Below are 18759 nucleotides of genomic sequence, written 5' to 3' on the forward strand. Positions count from 1 at the left end.
ATCTACAGGGAGGGCCATTTATATGGATACACCTAAATAAAATGGGAATGGTTGGTGATATTAACTTCCTGTTTGTGGCACATTAGTATATGGGAGGGGGGAAACTTTTCAAGCTGGGTGTTGACCATGGCGGCCATTTTGAAGTCGGCCATTTTGTATTCAACTTTAGTTTTTTCAATGGGAAGAGGGTCATGTGACACATCAAACTTATCGAGAATTTCACAAGAAAAACAATGGTGTGCTTGGTTTTAACGTTACTTTATTCTTTCATGAGTTATTTACAAGTTTCTGACCACTTATAAAATGTGTTCAAAGTGCTGCCCATTGTGTTGGATTGTCAATGCAACCCTCTTCTCCCACTCTTCACACACTGATAGCAACATCACAGAAGAAATGCTAGCACAGGCTTCCAGTATCCGTAGTTTCAGTTGCTGCACATCTCGTATCTTCACAGCATAGACAATTGTCTTCAGATGACCCCAAAGATAAAAGTCTAAGGGGGTCAGATTGGGAGACCTAGGGGGCCATTCAACTGGCCCACGACGACCAATCCACTTTCCAGGAAACTGTTCATCTAGGAATGCTCGGACCTGACACCCATAATGACATAAATAACTCATGAAAGAATAAAGTAACGTTAAAACCAAGCACACCATTGTTTTTCTTGTGAAATTCTCGATAAGTTAAATGTCTCACATGACCCTCTTCCCATTGAAAAAACTAAAGTTGGATACAAAATGGCCGACTTCAAAATGGCTGCCATGGTCAACACCCAGCTTGAAAAGTTTCCCCCCTCCCATATACTAATGTGCCACAAACAGGAAGTTAATATCACCAACCATTCCCTTTTTATTTAGGTGTATCCATATAAATGGCCCACCCTGTAGATAACAGTAAAGTTTTGTTTTTTTTAAAAACGATCATTTTTGGCCAAGTTATGTGCAATTTTATATTTATGCAAATGAGCCTTTCTAATGGACAACTGGGAGTGTTTTCTCTTATTTCCAACTGGGCGTGTATTGTGTTTGTAACATCTGGTCGTGTTTACTAGTTTTACTTGTTTTACTAGTTGTCAATAGAAGTGTTTGTCAGCATCATACACTTCTATTCACAACACCCAGCTAGTAAAACAAGTAAACACGGCCAGATGTTACAAACACAATACACGCCCAGTTGGAAATAAGAGAAAACTGTAATGGCAGGAAGGAGGTGAAGGGAACAAGTGAGCCCTAATCTACCCACCGCCCTGTCCCTGCCTACTTGCAACGACCCGCCCTAGGCGACGGGGTACAACTTGGCGGCGGTCCCTACGCTGTCTAAGTGCAAGGAGTACAAACAGGGAACATGCAAGGGAATACAGTAGCCCACGGAACGCCGCGAGGAAACGGAGCGGTGAATGAGCCAGTCAGGATCAGGAAGTAGTGGAGTATACAAACGGGAGCACGGAGCAGAAGCAAGCCAGGGGCAGAGCAACGCAGGATAAACGGAACTGAAGCAAGGCAGAAGCACGGCAGAAGCAGGCTGGAGCAAGGCAGCAGTGGGGCCAGGAATCCAAGAAAAATAACAAGCAAGGAGGAAGAGAAAACGGCAGGTATAAATGGACAGGGGGCGGAGCTAACTCTGACTGACCAGGCCGCGATAGGCTCTCCCACTCCTGAGCCTGCCACCCTGATTGGTGGGAGCAGGTGTCAGTCTCAGAGGTCTGGCCTCAGGTGTCGACTGATTAATCCTGGGAGTATACCCAGACGTAGTGCCTGGCAGATCCTTTACAAAAACACTCCCAGTTGTCCATTAGAAAGTGATCGTTTTTAAAAAAAAAAAAACTTTACTGTTATCTACATTGCAGCACCGATCACATACAATAGGAGATAGGGGTTTGATAATCTGGTGACAGAGCCTCTTTAATACAAAAGCACAGCAGTGTAGTTATAGTTTTTGCTATATTCTAGCATTTTTATATCCCGCATACATATTATTGCGGTATACATGTCCTCCGGGACTTTTGGTATAATACATGTGTTAGAAATTTGAAATGCGTTCCACAACATGTCTTACTAAGTTGCACTGCATTGCACCTGTATTGACCGGATATAAGATTCAGGATGCCACTATTTCATTTATGATATTCCATGAATAAGGACACGAGCGTTGTCCGAAACGCGTAGGCGCAACCACCTGTTTGCTATGGAATTTTAAACTTTTTTGGAATAAAATTGGAACATTTTTTTTCCTTTTAAAACTATCATCGCTGGATCATAGTTTTTTCCTATCCTCTGCAATTGCTGTCGTGTGCCGTCACGAGGAACGGAGCGCAGTCTGGACTAAAGACGCATCAGTGTTGAGCTGGAGGATTCCTCCCATCTTTTTGTTTGTCCACATTTTTTTCTGTTAGTTTCTTTTGAAATCTGACAGAAAAAAACCCAATGTATTCCTCCAGATGAAATTAGAGGAATACAGAGGTACAGTAGAGACTGTATGGACCTCTATAGCAGCCCAATTATGGCTTCATATAATGTCTTATGCATGAGCCCTAAAGTCGATGTAGAAAATTCTACCAAATTCTACATGAAGAACAGTGATGACTGACATGTCATTTTTGTCATTATATTCATATTGATGATGATTGAACATATAATAACAAATTTTGTACACTACTTATGAAGACCCATTCACATTATATTTAGAACATATAGTTAAGGAGTATTTTTCTTATTTCTTCTGAAATAATAAAACATGAAGTCAAGTTTTATTAAAAATGTATGGGAATAAATTTAGATGTGTCTGCCATTGACATTCATTGTAAAAATAATGGTATAGCTCTTTGCAATATTGCATCACATGGTAGACAACAGTATCCAGATGTTAACCTATCAAATGTAAACCAAAGGTGGACTTTAGAAAACTATGGGTATATATATCTGGATATATTTTTCTGACATAGTCCATAAATGTGGAGCGAAAGGGGACTTGAAGTGCCAGTGGTATATTCCCAGCTCTCTCAATTTTTATGTCATCAAGTCCTGAAATTTCTTTTAGTCTCCTGTCCACTGGTGGAGGAAACCGAAGAACTGCCAACGTGGTGGCCCATGGATTTGCAAATCTTTTCATTCTGGATAAGAAGAGTCTTAGTGAAATTTTGGTTCACTATCCAGACTCGAACAAGCTACTTACAAAGAAAGCCAAGTATGTTTTTCTATTACGTGGTAATTGTACGTTATATAGCGTATATTAGTATGCTGGTTTGTTATAAAAACGATAATAGTAGGTACAATTTAAGGGAAATTAATTCTTCCTTCACTGATTTTCTGGTAAGCTTGTATCGTTATCCTTATACGCAGCAGCCACTGTGAGCAAACATAGTTGCAGTATAAAGCATGGAGAAGAAACAGTGATAGAGAAAGAGCACCAGCCTAAGGCTCTGACATCACCAAAAATGAGCCAGGAGCCACAGTGAGTAGAGATAGATTAGATAGATAGATAGATAGATAGATAGATAGATAGATAGATAGATAGATAGATAGATAGATAGATAGATAGATAGATAGATAGATAGATAGATAGATAGATAGATAGATAGATAGATAGATAGATTTACTAAATAGATAAATAATAGATGGCTATAAGATATTGGATAGAAAGATAGATTATAAAATCGATAAATATTAGGTAGATGGACAGATAGATGTGCAGTTTTGTTATATGTTTATGTGCAGAATTTGCTGTGGATTTTACCCTTTGTTTTCACACATAGAACATTCCGGGGATTTGAAAATTTGCAGCATGCTCTAAAAATCCCAGCATCTTTCTTGACCATATGAATGGGGTTTTATTAAACTCTATTCACTGGCATTGCACTTTACCGGCTAAAGAATTCCACATCGAAAATGTCCAAAAATAATGCTATGTGTGAACTTAGCCTTAACGTTCTCTCTAAAACCTCCAGCGTTACATACACAGAACTCCTTCTATTATTCCAGCAGGTTCCACACCAATGGAAGGCATTGAGCAATGTATGGGCTACCTTGCTCCATATATAACCTCTAATACTGAATTTTTCAATAATACACAGACACCTGAAATGTGGTATAAATTCCGGCCAAGGCTATTTATTAAATTGAAAACCAATTGTACCTGCGTACAAAAAATCGTTAGCCAGCCATATCAACCGTATAAAATTTGTTAACATAAATAATATAAATTAATAACATACCGGAAGGGGTTCATCATCATGCCCCACCCAGTTTTACCAACTGAGTGAGCATGCGCTCAGACTCCCCCCATTTCCAGTCTAAAAACACCCCCCAAGCTGACTACCTCCGCCTTGACAAACCACATTCCCCCAAGTTCACAGTAAGAATATAAAAACATTACATACCGGTTTACAACCACCATTAAATGTACAGTTACATTTCCGTAGATTCATCATATAAATCAAATAATAATCATCTCTTTAATAATATTCATTATTTTCTTTCTTTTTTTTTTTTTTCTTTTCTTTTTTTTTGTTGGAAAAAACACGTTGAACAATATAGTACAGATTACAATGACAACATCAAGCGTTTTAAGGAAATTCAAAGAGGGGGTTCAGAACACCTAACAACCAGGGCGGGCGGGAAACACTTCCTCCTTCTTCGCTCGTTTGGCGCTTCTGCCCAAACTCCGCTCCCTGACGTCAGGCGCTACGTCCCCCCACATAGTCAAGCCGCTCCTCCCCTGAGGTGCCGTTGTTCCGGAGCTTCCCTGACCAATGTATGGGCTACTTTGCTCCATATATAACCTCTAATACTAAATTTTTCAATAATACACAGACACCTGAAATGTGGTATAAATTTCAGCCAAGGCTATTTATTAAATTGAAAACCAACTGTACCTGCGTACAAAAAATCGTTAGCCAGCCATATCAACCATATAAAATTTGTTAACATAAATAACATGTAAATTAATAACATACCGGAAGGTATGCCCCACCCAGTTATACCAACTGAGTGAGCATGCGCTCAGATTCCCCCATTTCCAGCCTAAAAACACCCCCCAGACTGACTACCCCCGCCAAGAGCTAGTCGTATGACACCTCATGCTGGCTGCGCTCCCCCACCAACAGCCAAGGCCACTTCCAGGCCGTCCTGCAGCCCCACATTGAAGATATCCAATCCAAACTCCGTCAAATGAACCCCATCTGGACGGAACAAACCGGTTGCCACACCTTCCTATAGGCGGTGACGCACCACCACTCCCCCCGAGGAGACGAATAAAGGCCGCCATTTCCTTGTTGACTTTGCCCCGGGACCTATCCAACGCTAACGGGTCCCTGGTGTGTAACCACACCAACCTCGGCATCATCTCCGACCAGACCAATCGTACACATGGCAAGAGACCCAGTAAGCGAACGACATCCCTTTTCATCGCTTTCAACAAGTCTCGCTGAGACAGTTTTCCGAGGTCATTACCTCCCACGTGCAGCAGCAATATCTTCGGAAATCCAACCAACCGGGATGCGGACCACTTCCGACACCAGAGCGTCCCACCTAAGAACCCTGTAACCAAACCACCACAGCTCCATCTGGTCCTTCGAAAAGCCGAGCCGTTCGCCATTCTTCCTCACTCCAGCTCTCTTTTGTACCCAATAAATGTACGAATGTCCCACGATCCATGCCCCCACCGGACATGAGGCTGCGGAGAGATGCACCAACCAACACAACAGCAGCCCTACATCGGAAAAATACAAGAAAAAAACATTCACCCAACAGCAAACCCAGTCACTCTTCAGGCACCCAGGCTCGCCCTGGGCGTACATTCCTCTTATAGGCACACGTCTTCCAACGACCAATGCTCTTCACTCGATCTACACTCAGACCAAAGCGAGATGCTTCGGTGGCGGCACCCACGCTAAATGAATGGGCACCGAACTCCCTCGCTGCACCTCCTAAACTGCTAATAACCGTCCGAAGAACCGCAAGGAATTGGAAACGGGACAGAAAGGGCCCATCAGAATGGCACAAAAACAGGTCTCAAACTGACAGGAATCCTGATCTGGCAAAATAACAGAAAAGAGCAACCGGACAGATCCGTTTATCCGCGATGGTGGACAACGAAACTGACACCCCTTCCTCTCCTGATCCATCTTGGAAAAACGAAGTCAAATGTTCACCGAGCCAGAATCCCTATACACATCCTCAAACAATACACCCCCGGCCGACTCTTGCTCACGCTCACCAATTCCGCCACTCGAAAAGCCCTCAAAAAGGCCCAAGAAAAAACAACGAAAACATCATTGCTTCGTAAGTGAACGAACAGACCTCTCCCAACACTCATAACAATCTCCCAAGCAGCGCCACTAAAATCGGCCGTCTTGAATACACTGATTTTCATCGGCGGTTCAACCCCTTCAGAGCCTGCCGTATTCGAAATTCCTTAGACACATCCCGGACAACTTCAAATAAAAAGCCAAAGCATCCAGCCACTTTCCCATGGCTGATGCCGTCACCCCTATGTCCACCAATTTTACCACATAGGCCTCGAGCAGTCCAACCAACAACTCAGGCCGGAATGATGCCGGCCTCCCTCCAGGCAACATAGCTTCAAACTCCCGCCAAGTCTTTTCATAGCACCTCAGGGTAGACGGTGCCAACGACCTCCGGACCAATTCACACATCACGGCCTGACAATGTTCCACAGATGAGCTGGGCAGGCATCTCCCATCTTCATGGCATCCGGAGCCTCCGTCCAAAACCGTGCCCACTGAAAACGGGAGAGAGCGTCAGCAGCAACATTCGACACCCCGGGCACATGTGCTGCCCGAAACAGTAGATTCAAACGAAGACATTGCAACACCAACACCCGCTAAAGCCGAACTACAGGATCCGACCCAGCAGACAACTTGTTAACCGCATGCACCACTCCCATATTGTCAGATAGAAAAACCACCCACCGGTTGCAAAAATACTCCCTCCAAATGTGGACTGCCATCAATATAGTTACATAGTTACATAGTTACATAGTTAGTACGGCTGAAAAAAGACACATGTCCATCAAGTCCAACCAAGGGAAGGGAAAAGGGAAGGAAAAATTTCTACACATAGGAGCTAATATTTTTTTGTTCTAGGAAATTATCTAACCCTTTTTTAAAGCCATCTACTGTCCCTGCTGTGACCAGCTCCTGCGGTAGGCTATTCCATAAATTCACCGTTCTTACTGTAAAGAAGCCTTGTCGCCTCTGCAGCTTGAACCTTTTTTTCTCCAGACGGAGGGAGTGCCCCCTTGTTTTATGGGGAACAACTAAAAAAAAAATCTAATTCTTTAACAACGACGAGCCATCCCAAGAAGATGGCCACCTGGCGGCATACCATCTCCTGTCGTGCAATGCTCCAAATCCCACACTAGCAGCCGAATCGGTCTGGAGACCCAATTCCACCGAAACAACCGAACCTGACTGAAAAACTGAAACACCATTTAATTAATTGGGACGCTAAGAACGAACCCCACACCTCCAGATCCCCCCGATGTTCCTTTGTCACCCTGATGAAATGATGTGGTTCAGAAATGCCTGCCGTAGCCCTGCTCAAGCGCCTGCTAAAGATCCTCCCCATCGGAATCACCCTGCACGCAAAATTTAACTTCCCTAATACTCACTGCAATTCCTAAAGTCTTTTTTTCAAACTTCCTAGACGGCTGATCGCTGCCCTCAGGTCTTCCAACTTTCCTGTTGGTAGACGGAAGATCCCTTTTCTCGAGTCGATCTCCAAACCTAGGAATGTGAGGCAGGGCATGGGGCCCACTGTTTTGTCCGATGCCATCGGAATACAAAACTCCCTTGCCACATTCAGCAAAGTGTCCAGTTTGTGACGACAAACCTGGGACCCAGCCGGCCCCATGCACAGAAAGTCAACCAGGTAGTGTATCATACTACCAAAGCCAGACGACTCCCTAACCACCCACTCCACAAAACAGCTAAATGCCTCAAAATAAAAGCACGACAGCGACAAACCCATGGGCAAACAAAGGTCAACAAAGTAACTACCCTCAAAAAGGCAGCCAAGGAGATGATGACTATCCGGGTGAATTGGGAGCAGCCTGAAGGCTGCCTCCACATCCGCTTTTGCCAAGAGGGCCCCTGGACCGGCCTCCCTCACGAGGTCCACCGCCCTATCAAAAGAAGCATATGACACAGAACAAAGTTCCTTGCCAATACTGTCATTCACCGATAGCCCTTTCGGGAAGGACGGATGATGAATCTTCCAAAATTTCCCTGGCGCCTTCTTTGGAACCACCCACAGTGGCGAAACATGAAAGTCTGACAGGGGTGGGAATGAAAAGGGGCCCGCCACCCGTTCCACTTCCGCTTAAATTTTTTGCCGAACCACCACCGGGAACTGAATAGCCGATTTTAAATTTACCGAAACACCGGAACCACCCCTACTCAACTAAACTAAAATGGGAAAACCATTCCCAAAACCGTCCCTTAATAAATTTGCATGAGCCCTATTTCCTTAGCGCTCTAACCATGGCAGCATCGTGCCTAGCCTCACTGGGGTCTTCCCCTTTTCTAGCCACATCCTCCGGGCGCTTTCCATGACGCTTGAAACAGCAGGAATAGGGGTGTGAACCCCCACACCCCAAGCGCTCATGCCTAAACTTACATGACAGACCCGCTTTGCATTGTCTCTCATTAAAGGGCCAACACACGCCTTTTTTGTTAAGGGCCGGTTGAGCAGAACCTTGCTGCCCCCCCCCCCCCCGGCCCCTCTGTGAAAGGGCGCGGGTCGCTGCGACATCATCAGCCTCATCCATAATGGCAGATCCAACTGATCCCACCGCATGGCAGGGCACGCCGCCAGGCACTGACGAAACTGTTCGTCGTAACGCCACCACGCCAGACCACCATAGGTCTTACAAACATCCCAAATACCTTCAATGTAACAAAACAAAGATGCACAACGATCTGGGAATTTTGCCCAACAAACGCTCGCATAAATACAAAAAGCTCTCAACCAATTCCCAAATGTCTTTGGAATCTTCCTGTACCTACGTTTTCGTTCTTCCTCTTCCCGTTTCTTCATCTTTCCTTCGTCTCCGGGAAGTCCTCAAGCGGTAACAGTGAAAACAGTTCCACATATTCCCAATTTTCAATCTTCTGACGATCCTCGTCCTTCAAATGCGCGCCAAGCGGGACCGAAAAAGCAAAATAAGAGGGTCCCAGACCTGACACCGGAGGACCTGAAATCCCCACCTGAGAGCCGCCTAACGCCGCACCCGATGCATCTTCCCCTCCCGCCATACTACCCATTTGAGAAGAACGCACCGACTCCCGAACTTCCTTCCAAGCCCTCGCTACCCCAACATCATTCTCCCCCGCCTCCAGGTCCAACTTTGCAGAAAACAAGACCTTAACATCCACCAGGACCCGCAGTAACTCACCTCCCGATCTTGAAGCACTGCTCCTCTGCAAAACGGGGCGCGCTCCCTCGCCCAGCTCCACCGCGTCCCGTTACATGGGCAATACTCCCGCCGTTCCGTCCCTCCACGAGGATCGTCCTGCACTCTGCACCGGTGACTAGGCCTCCTGATTCGATCTAGCTAAACTTCTCCTGTCATCCAACCACCCATGGTATACCTCTGGAGCACGATCCCGCTGTTCTGCGTCTGCCTCCTGTCACTGGCGGGCGCACCCCTCTTCCGCCCGCTCACTCGACAAGCGGGGCTTGGACTCCTCCGTCTTCGACCAGGCTGCACCAGACTGGGACTCAGCCAGACAGGCGGCATCACACTGCGCACCGGTCGTGCACTGACATCCGCCTCTGCCTGCTTCCCGAACACCTGCTCCGCCAACCAGACCGCTCCCCGCTCCGTGGCTAAGGCCCTCACGCTATTCATCAGTTCTTCCATATTCAAAAAGCACGAGCCCTCCGCAACACTTCCTCCTTCGCTCGTTTGGCGCTTCTGCCCAAACTCCACCCCCTGACATCAGGCGCTATATCCCCCCACATGGTCAAGCCGCTCCTCCTCTGATGTGCCGATGTTCCGGAGCTTCCCTTCTACTTATTGAACAGAGTAAAGTAATGCCTTATTGAGCAGGATAAAACATTAATCCTGTATTGTGCTAGCGTACAATTTCACAACAGTCCATGTAATGATTTCACGAGAACATGTCAGATCGTTAATTACTCAGCCATTCAATTAGTTTCATTCAACAGTTCATGATTAAGGAAATTCTCAATCGTGATCTATTAGGGGTCCTCAAGCTGTTAATTATGAATCATTGTAAAATGAGGAAAAAATGAGAAATGACATCCTGCGCAAATACGGTGTACATTCTAGGAAAGAACACTATATATAGCTAAAAGTATGTGGACACCCTCCTAATTATTGAGCTTAGATGTTTCTGTCACACGCATTGCAAACAGGTGCATAGAATCAAGCACACAGTCATGCAATCTTGGTAGTAGTATGTGTCATACTGAAGAGCTCCATGATAGTAAACATGGCACTGTCATAAGATGCCACCTTTACCTTAAGTCAGTTCATGGAATTTCTGATCTGATAGATCTGCACACAGGCCTAAGACCACCATGCACAATGCCAAGCGTTGGCTGGAGTGGAGTAAAGCACGTCGCAACTTGGCTCTGAGCACTGAAAAAGTGTTCTCTGGAGTGATGAATCAGATTTCATTCTCCAGCAGTCCGATCCACGGTCCTAGGATTGGCAGAGAACGCTACCTACCGAAATGGATAGGCCTACTATAATAATGGTCTGTTTTTCAGGGTTTGGGCTAGACTCCTTATTTCCAGTAAAGGGTAAAGTTAATACTACAATATATAAAGACATTTTAGACAATTTTATGCCTCCAACTTTGTGGAAACAGTTTGGGGAAGGCCCTTTCCAGTTTCAGCATGACTGTACCATTGCACAAGCGGGGTCCATAAAGATATGGTGTGATGGGTTTGGTGTGGTTCCATAATCTTTTGGAAAATCTTCCTCGAAGAGTGAAGGCTGTTATAGGGGGCCAAACTCCATATTATTCCATATTAACTCTGAGATGAACAAACCCTTCCTGCTTCCCTCTCCTCCACCAAAGTATGCAGGTACACCCGGTATACCTACATGTCATGTATACACAGGGCCAGATTATTGGAAGAGTATAAGGGTAAATGCCCATGGGTCTTAATAATCTATGGGCTACCATCACCCTTCAAATAATGGTCTGATGACTACTTTGTCTCGAAAATCTAGGACCTGAGCACTGTTATTTGGGCCTTGTTAGCTCTGTCATTTGAGCATTGTAGCAGCATTTTCTGGGCACTCCATGGTACTGTTATCTGTGCATTTTATGGTAGTTTTTAAAACACTATTGTTGTGACTGTACTACTTATTTTTGTGTAATCTTTTGATATATCTGAATAAGTTTAATCTGTCATTTAAAACATGGTTAACCTACATTAGACCTTACTTTTCTACTTAAGAAAGTTGCAAAATAGAACGAAAGTCAGACCCCTTACAATCCACACACTTAGGCTTTATTCAGACGAACGGGAAAAACGTCCGTGCAACGCGGGTGATTTGCACGCGCGTTGCACGGACCTATATTAGTCTATGGGGCCGTGCAGACATGTTCGTGATTTTTACTCAGCGTGAGGCCGCTGAAAAAAAGTCACGACATGTCCGTTCTTTGGGCGTTTTGCGTGAATCACGCACCCATTGAAGTCAATGGGTGCGTGAAAACCACGCATGTCGCACGGAAGCACTTTCGTGCGAACAGCGTGATTCGCGCATTAGCTGTCAAAAGGATGAATGTAAACAGAAAAGCACCACGTGCTTTTCTGTTTACAAACATCCAAATAGAGTGTCATAATGATGGCGGCTGCGCGAAAAGCACGCAGCCGCACATCATATGCTGCTGCCACAAGGAGGTGTTAAGTGGTTTTTGCGCACGCAAAACGCTGCGTTTTTGCGTGCGCAAAAACGCCACGCTCGCGTGAATCCAGCCTTAGGTACACAACTTGCTGCCACCACTTACCGAGTTCATACATGTACTAACATACACTCTAACACACGCACTTACTCATGGATGCTCACTGAGCCATTTCTAGTTTTACCACGAACAGCGCCACTTTAACCCATGGGCTGTATCTGGTATTGCAGCTCAACCCCATTTAACGTGCAATACCGCAATTCCTGGAGTAGCGCCATAAATCTTCTGGTATTTGGTAGGGATCCCAGCAGCTAGATCCCCACTGGTCACACATTGATGTCATATCCTAGAGATATGCCAATAAATGTAAAGCCTTTAAAATACTTTTATAGACCTGGTGAATTAATTTCACACCATTTTGAAGATCTGGGAGATAAGAATCTAAACTCCAGCCTGTGGAAAAGTAAGACGTCCAATTTTAATTGAACACCCTGAGCAGGGGCGTAACTAGGAAAGACTGGGCCCCATAGCAATCTTTTGACTGGGGGCCCCCGCTCCCCTGGGTGTCACACAACCCCCCCCCCCCTTGTAGATAGTGCCTTTTTTACAGCCCCCCCTGTAGATAACGCCATACAGTCCCCCCTGTAGATAACGCCATACAGCCCCTCTGTAGATAACGCCATACAGCCCCCTCTGTAGATATCTACAAAGGGGGCTGTATGGCGCTATCTACAGGGGGCCTGTATGGCGCTATCTACAGGGGGGCTGTATGGCGTTATCTACAGGGGGACTGTATGGCGTTATCTACAGGGGGACTGTATGGCGTTATCTACAGGGGGACTGTATGGCGTTATCTACAGAGGGGGCTGTATGGCGTTATCTACAGAGGGGGCTGTATGGCGTTCTCTACAGGGGGAGGGCTGTATGGCGTTATCTACAGAGGGGGCTGTATGGTGTTATCTACAGGTGGAGGGCTGTATGGCGTTATCTACAGAGGGGGCTGTATGGCGTTATCTACAGAGGGGGCTGTATGGCGTTATCTACAGAGGGGAGGGCTGTATGGCGTTATCTACAGAGGGGACTGTATGGCATTATCTACAGGGGGCTGTATGGCGTTATCTACAGGGGGAGGGCTGTATGGCGTTATCTACAGAGGGGACTGTATGGCATTATCCACAGGGGGCTGTATGGCGTTATCTACAGGGGGGCTGTATGGCGTTATCTACAGGGGGGGCTGTATGGTGTTATCTACAGGGGGGCTGTATGGCGTTCGTTACCTACAGGGGGGACTGTATGGCGTTATCTACAGGGGGGACTGTATGGTGTTCGTTCCCTACAGGAACGCCATACAGCCCCACCCCTGTAGGGAACGCCATACAGCCCCCCCCTGTAGGGAAGGCCATACAGCCCCCCCTGTAGATAACGCCATACAGCCCCCCTGTAGGGAACGCCATACAGCCCCAACCCCCCAAAAAAATGCAACCTACAGTGTGAAAAGACCAAAGACATGTATCCCCTATCCACAGGATAGGGGATACATGTGTGATCGCTGGCAGCGATAGGGAGAATGGGGGAATCTAAACTCCAGCCTGTGGAAAAGTAAGACGTCCAATTTTAATTGAACACCCTGAGCAGGGGCGTAACTAGGAAAGACTGGGCCCCATAGCAATCTTTTGACTGGGGGCCCCCCCTCCCCTGGGTGTCACACAACCCCCCCCCCCTTGTAGATAGTGCCTTTTTTACAGCCCCCCCCTGTAGATAACGCCATACAGTCCCCCCTGTAGATAACGCCATACAGCCCCTCTGTAGATAACGCCATACAGCCCCCTCTGTAGATATCTACAAAGGGGGCTGTATGGCGCTATCTACAGGGGGCCTGTATGGCGCTATCTACAGGGGGGCTGTATGGCGTTATCTACAGGGGGACTGTATGGCGTTATCTACAGGGGGACTGTATGGCGTTATCTACAGGGGGACTGTATGGCGTTATCTACAGAGGGGGCTGTATGGCGTTATCTACAGAGGGGGCTGTATGGCGTTCTCTACAGGGGGAGGGCTGTATGGCGTTATCTACAGAGGGGGCTGTATGGTGTTATCTACAGGTGGAGGGCTGTATGGCGTTATCTACAGAGGGGGCTGTATGGCGTTATCTACAGAGGGGACTGTATGGCATTATCTACAGGGGGCTGTATGGCGTTATCTACAGGGGGAGGGCTGTATGGCGTTATCTACAGAGGGGACTGTATGGCATTATCCACAGGGGGCTGTATGGCGTTATCTACAGGGGGGCTGTATGGCATTATCTACAGGGGGGACTGTATGGTGTTATCTACAGGGGGGCTGTATGGCGTTCGTTACCTACAGGGGGGACTGTATGGCGTTATCTACAGGGGGGACTGTATGGTGTTCGTTCCCTACAGGAACGCCATACAGCCCCACCCCTGTAGGGAACGCCATACAGCCCCCCCCTGTAGGGAAGGCCATACAGCCCCCCCTGTAGATAACGCCATACAGCCCCCCTGTAGGGAACGCCATACAGCCCCAACCCCCCAAAAAAATGCGACCTACAGTGTGAAAAGACCAAAGACATGTATCCCCTATCCACAGGATAGGGGATACATGTGTGATCGCTGGCAGCGATAGGGAGAATGGGGGACCGAAAGTCCCCCCAAGTTCTCCATGACTAACCTCTGACTTCCGGGGTCTGCGCAGCTCAATAAAACTGAAAGGAGCGCTGGTCACGCATGCGCACAAGCGCGACCGGCTCTCCATTCATTTCTACGGAGCTGCCGACACAGACCCCGGAAGCCCGAGGTTTGTGATGGAGAACTTCAGGGGACTTTCAGTCCCCCGTTCTCCCTATCAATGCCAGCGATCACACATGTATCCCCTATCCTGTGGATAGGGGATACATGTATTTTGTTTAATGGCAGAGCGGGGAGATACCTCCCTGCTCTGCCGTAGTGTTAAGAGGTGTCGCGCTGTAGCAGCCATAGCGGCTGCTAGCAGAGCCTCCGGCCCGACACATGCGCCCTCATGCCGCGGGCCCCGTAGCAGCCGCTACTGCTGCTATGGCGGTAGTTACGCCACTGACCCTGAGGTAATCTCTGCAGGAACCCTTAATAAGCAGTTGAATAAATAACTGGAAATTACACCAGTTTTGTTTTTTTGTTTTTTTTGTCCCAATGCATCTGAAATTAAAAATTTTAAGATTATACTGGAAAGTAAAAGTTCAGCGGAACTCTTCATTAACTTATTTTTTCTTTCCCTGTCTTATCATCTTTCCATCTGGATCAATAGTTCTCACTCTTTGTCCTTAGTGACCACCTATGTTATCCAATGATATAAAAAGAACTGATTTTAGTATTGATCTAATCCAGTGCATGAAATTTATTGAAGTGTACCAAAGCCCACAGAAATGGAAACACTCACCTTAAAACCAGCATTAAAAGGTGTCTGATAATAGTGGAAGAAGGACCTGACCCTATGCCTCTTCTATATACATTGATGGACGGCATATAATGAGCCACATAGCACCATGTATTCTTCTCATTATTGTGTATTAGTTCTATATAATGTCCTTGTAGTCTATGTAATGGCATTTACGTGTATTGTTATCATATGAAGTTATAGGTGTTATATTTAGGAGAGGATAAGTGCAATGATCTCGCACAAATTGCTCACTCTGGCACAAAGGGAATGGATTGTATTTTTCACAAAGCATCTCTTCTAGTAAGCTCAGATCAATACTTGTAATCTCACCTTCAATCTTGCTGCACCTTGGATGCCAATTCAGTGGCTTTAGGAATCAAAGTAGAGAAAATGAAGGAACTTACAGTAAAAGTTTTAAAAATAGAACCTAAGCTCTCCATTCTTAAAATTTAAAATGTATGCATTGGTAATAGGAATTAAAGAGGTTGTCCTATTCTGACAACCCCGTTTTGTTTTTGTAGCCCACTCAACAAATTATTTCTTCAATCAACTAAAATTTGTAATTATTATTTGAATTTTAAAGCAAAGAGCAGATCTGCAGACAATAACAAGGGGAAGGATTGGTCCCGAACCTAGGAGGGCTGGTGAAGTAGTGGCCGGTCACATAGGAAAGCTGGACCAAGAATGGTTAGCCATATATTAGGGCTTAGACATGGGTTGTATGGCACCCGTCCAGTGCCAAGAACAGGGTGATTGCTGCAGGACTCTAAGGGTATGTGCACACGATGAGAGGCTTTTACGTCTGAAAAGACAGACTGTTTTTAGGAGAAAACAGCTGCCTCGTTTCAGACGTAAAAGCTCCTCCTCGCATTTTGTGAGTCGTCTTTGACGCCTATAATCTTGAGCTGCTCTTCATTGACTTCAATGAAGAACGGCTCAAATTACGTCTAAAAGAAGTGTCCTGCACTTCTTTGCCGAGGCAGTCATTTTACGCGTCGTCGTTTGAAAGCTGTCAAACGACGACGCGTAAATGACAGGATGTCTGCACAGTACATCGGCAAACCCATTCAAATGAATGGGCAAATGTTTGCAGACGTATTGTAGCCCTATTTTCAGACGTAAAACGAGGCATAATATGCCTCGTTTACGTCTGAAAATAGTTTGTGTTAACTCAGCCTTAGGGTATGTTCACACGCTAGCTGTCATTTACGGCTGAGATGACAGCCTGTTTTCAGAAGAAAACAGCTGCGTCGTTTAAGCCGTAAATGCTCCTCCTCGTAATATACGAGGCGTCTGTGACGCTCGTATATCTTGAGCTGCTTTTCATTGAGTTCAATGAAGAACGGCTCAAACTACGTGGCAAGGAAGTGCCCTGCACTTCTTTGCCGAGGCAGTCAATTTACGCGTCGTCGTTTGACAGCTGTCAAACGACGACGCGTAAATTACAGGTCGTCTGCACAATACGTCGGCAAACCCATTCAAATGAATGGGCAGATGTTTGCCGACGTATTGTAGCCTTATTTTAAGGCGTAAAACGAGGCACAATACGCCTCGTTTACGCCTGAAAATAGGTCGCGTGAACCCAGCCTAAAGATGAAAGCTAGATCATGTACAATCAGTAAAAAACAAATGCCTGGGTATGAACTTCACGTGTTGCAGTTTGGTTATACCGTTGTATGTTCACACAACAGATTATAGGGCTAAAAAAATCTCTGCATTACTCAGAAATTCTTTATGCAGATTTCCAGTTTTATGTGCAGCTAAATCTGCCGTGGAAATCTGCCGGCTTTTTCGCAGGGAATCCACTTCATGAAGTGACATGTCACTTCACAAAGCGGATTTAAAAACTCCAAGAGGAAAACTATTTGCCGTTTGAACAAAAACACAGATTTGCCATTAAAAACATTGAAAGGTGGTTTGAAGGTGGATTTCACGTGAGAAAATGTGTGAACAAGGCTTTAAAGAGGCTCTGTCACCACATTATAAGGGCCCTATCTCCTACATAAGGAGATTGGCGCTATAATGTAGGTGACAGCAGTGCTTTTTATTTAGAAAAACGATCTATTTTAAACCACTTTATTAGCGATTTTTAGCTTTATGCTAATGAGTTTAATGCCCAAGTGGGCGTGTTTTTACTTTCGACCAAGTGTGCATTGTACAGAGGAGTGTATGACGCTGACCAATCAGTGACCAGTCAGCGTCATGCACACCTCTCCATTCTTTTACACAGCAGCATCGCGTTCTTACTAGAACACGATGTGCAGCCACATACACAGACATTAACGTTAATCAGGTGTCCTGACAATGAATATACATGACCTCCAGCCTGGACGTCATGTGTATTCAGAATCCTGACACTTCTGAATCTTTTCTGTGAGATTCCAGCAAGCCACGCGTAATCTCGCGAGATTTCGATGTAAATGAGATTTTGTTTCCCTTGCTGGAAATCTCACAGAAAAGATTCAGAAGTGTCAGGATTCTGAATACACATGACATCCAGGCTGGAGGTCATGTATATTCATTATCAGGACACTTGATTAACGTTAATGTCTGTGTAAGTGGCTGCACATCGTGTTCTAGTAAGAACGCGATACTGCTGTGTAAATGAATGGAGAGGAGTGCATGACGCTGATTGGTCAGCGTCATACACTCCTCTGTACAACACCCACTTGGTCGAAAGTAAAAACACGCCCACTTGGGCATTAAGAAACTCATTAGCATAAAGCTAAAAATCGCGAATAAAGTGGTTTAAAATAGATTGTTTTTCTAAATAAAAAGCATCACTATCACCTACATTATAGTGCCGATCTCCTTATATAGGAGATAGGGCACTTATAATGTGGTGACAGAGCCTCTTTAAGGCCCTTTTACACTGGCCAATTATAAGGCACGCTCGTTCCCGATAATTGCCCTGTGTGAATACATAAACGATCAGCCAATGAATGAGCAAACGCTCGATCATCTGCTGGTCGTATCTTTTTAAATACTGAAAATATTATCGTTGTCGGCAGCTCATCTGCCGACATAAGAATAATGTATGAAGCCAAGCGATCGGAGTAACTAGCGCTCGTCCCCATAATAGCTCCTTGTTAGAGATGAGCGAACTTATGAAAAGTTCAGTTCGGCTGGTTCGCCGAATTTCATGAAAAAGTTCGATTCGTACCGAACTAGTTCTGACCGAACCTGTAATACAAGAAAGCCCCTAAGGCTGGGTTCACACGACCTATTTTCAGACGTATTTGCCAACGTATTGTAGCCCTATTTTCAGACGTAAAACGAGGCATAATACGCCTCGTTTTACGTCTGAAAATAGGGCTACAATACGTTGGCAAACATCTGCCCATTCATTTGAATGGGTTTGCCGACGTATTGTGCAGACGACCTGTAATTTACGCGTCGTCGTTTGACAGCTGTCAAACGAC

The 18759-nt window shown here is 45.7% G+C and overlaps 1 protein-coding gene across 1 annotated transcript in view; it reads left to right on the plus strand.

The window, feature by feature from the left end:
* The window catches only part of CNGB3 (cyclic nucleotide gated channel subunit beta 3), a 230407-nt gene that overhangs the window by 182890 nt on the left and 28758 nt on the right, over positions 1–18759 (plus strand). Inside the window, exon 18 of the mRNA XM_075828074.1 lies at positions 3037–3183. Coding sequence (XP_075684189.1) covers positions 3037–3183 — 147 coding nt within the window. The remainder of the gene's footprint in view (positions 1–3036; positions 3184–18759) is intronic.

The sequence above is a fragment of the Rhinoderma darwinii genome, chromosome 5 (assembly GCF_050947455.1).
Source record: "Rhinoderma darwinii isolate aRhiDar2 chromosome 5, aRhiDar2.hap1, whole genome shotgun sequence".
Classification (NCBI taxonomy): Eukaryota; Metazoa; Chordata; class Amphibia; order Anura; family Rhinodermatidae; genus Rhinoderma; species Rhinoderma darwinii.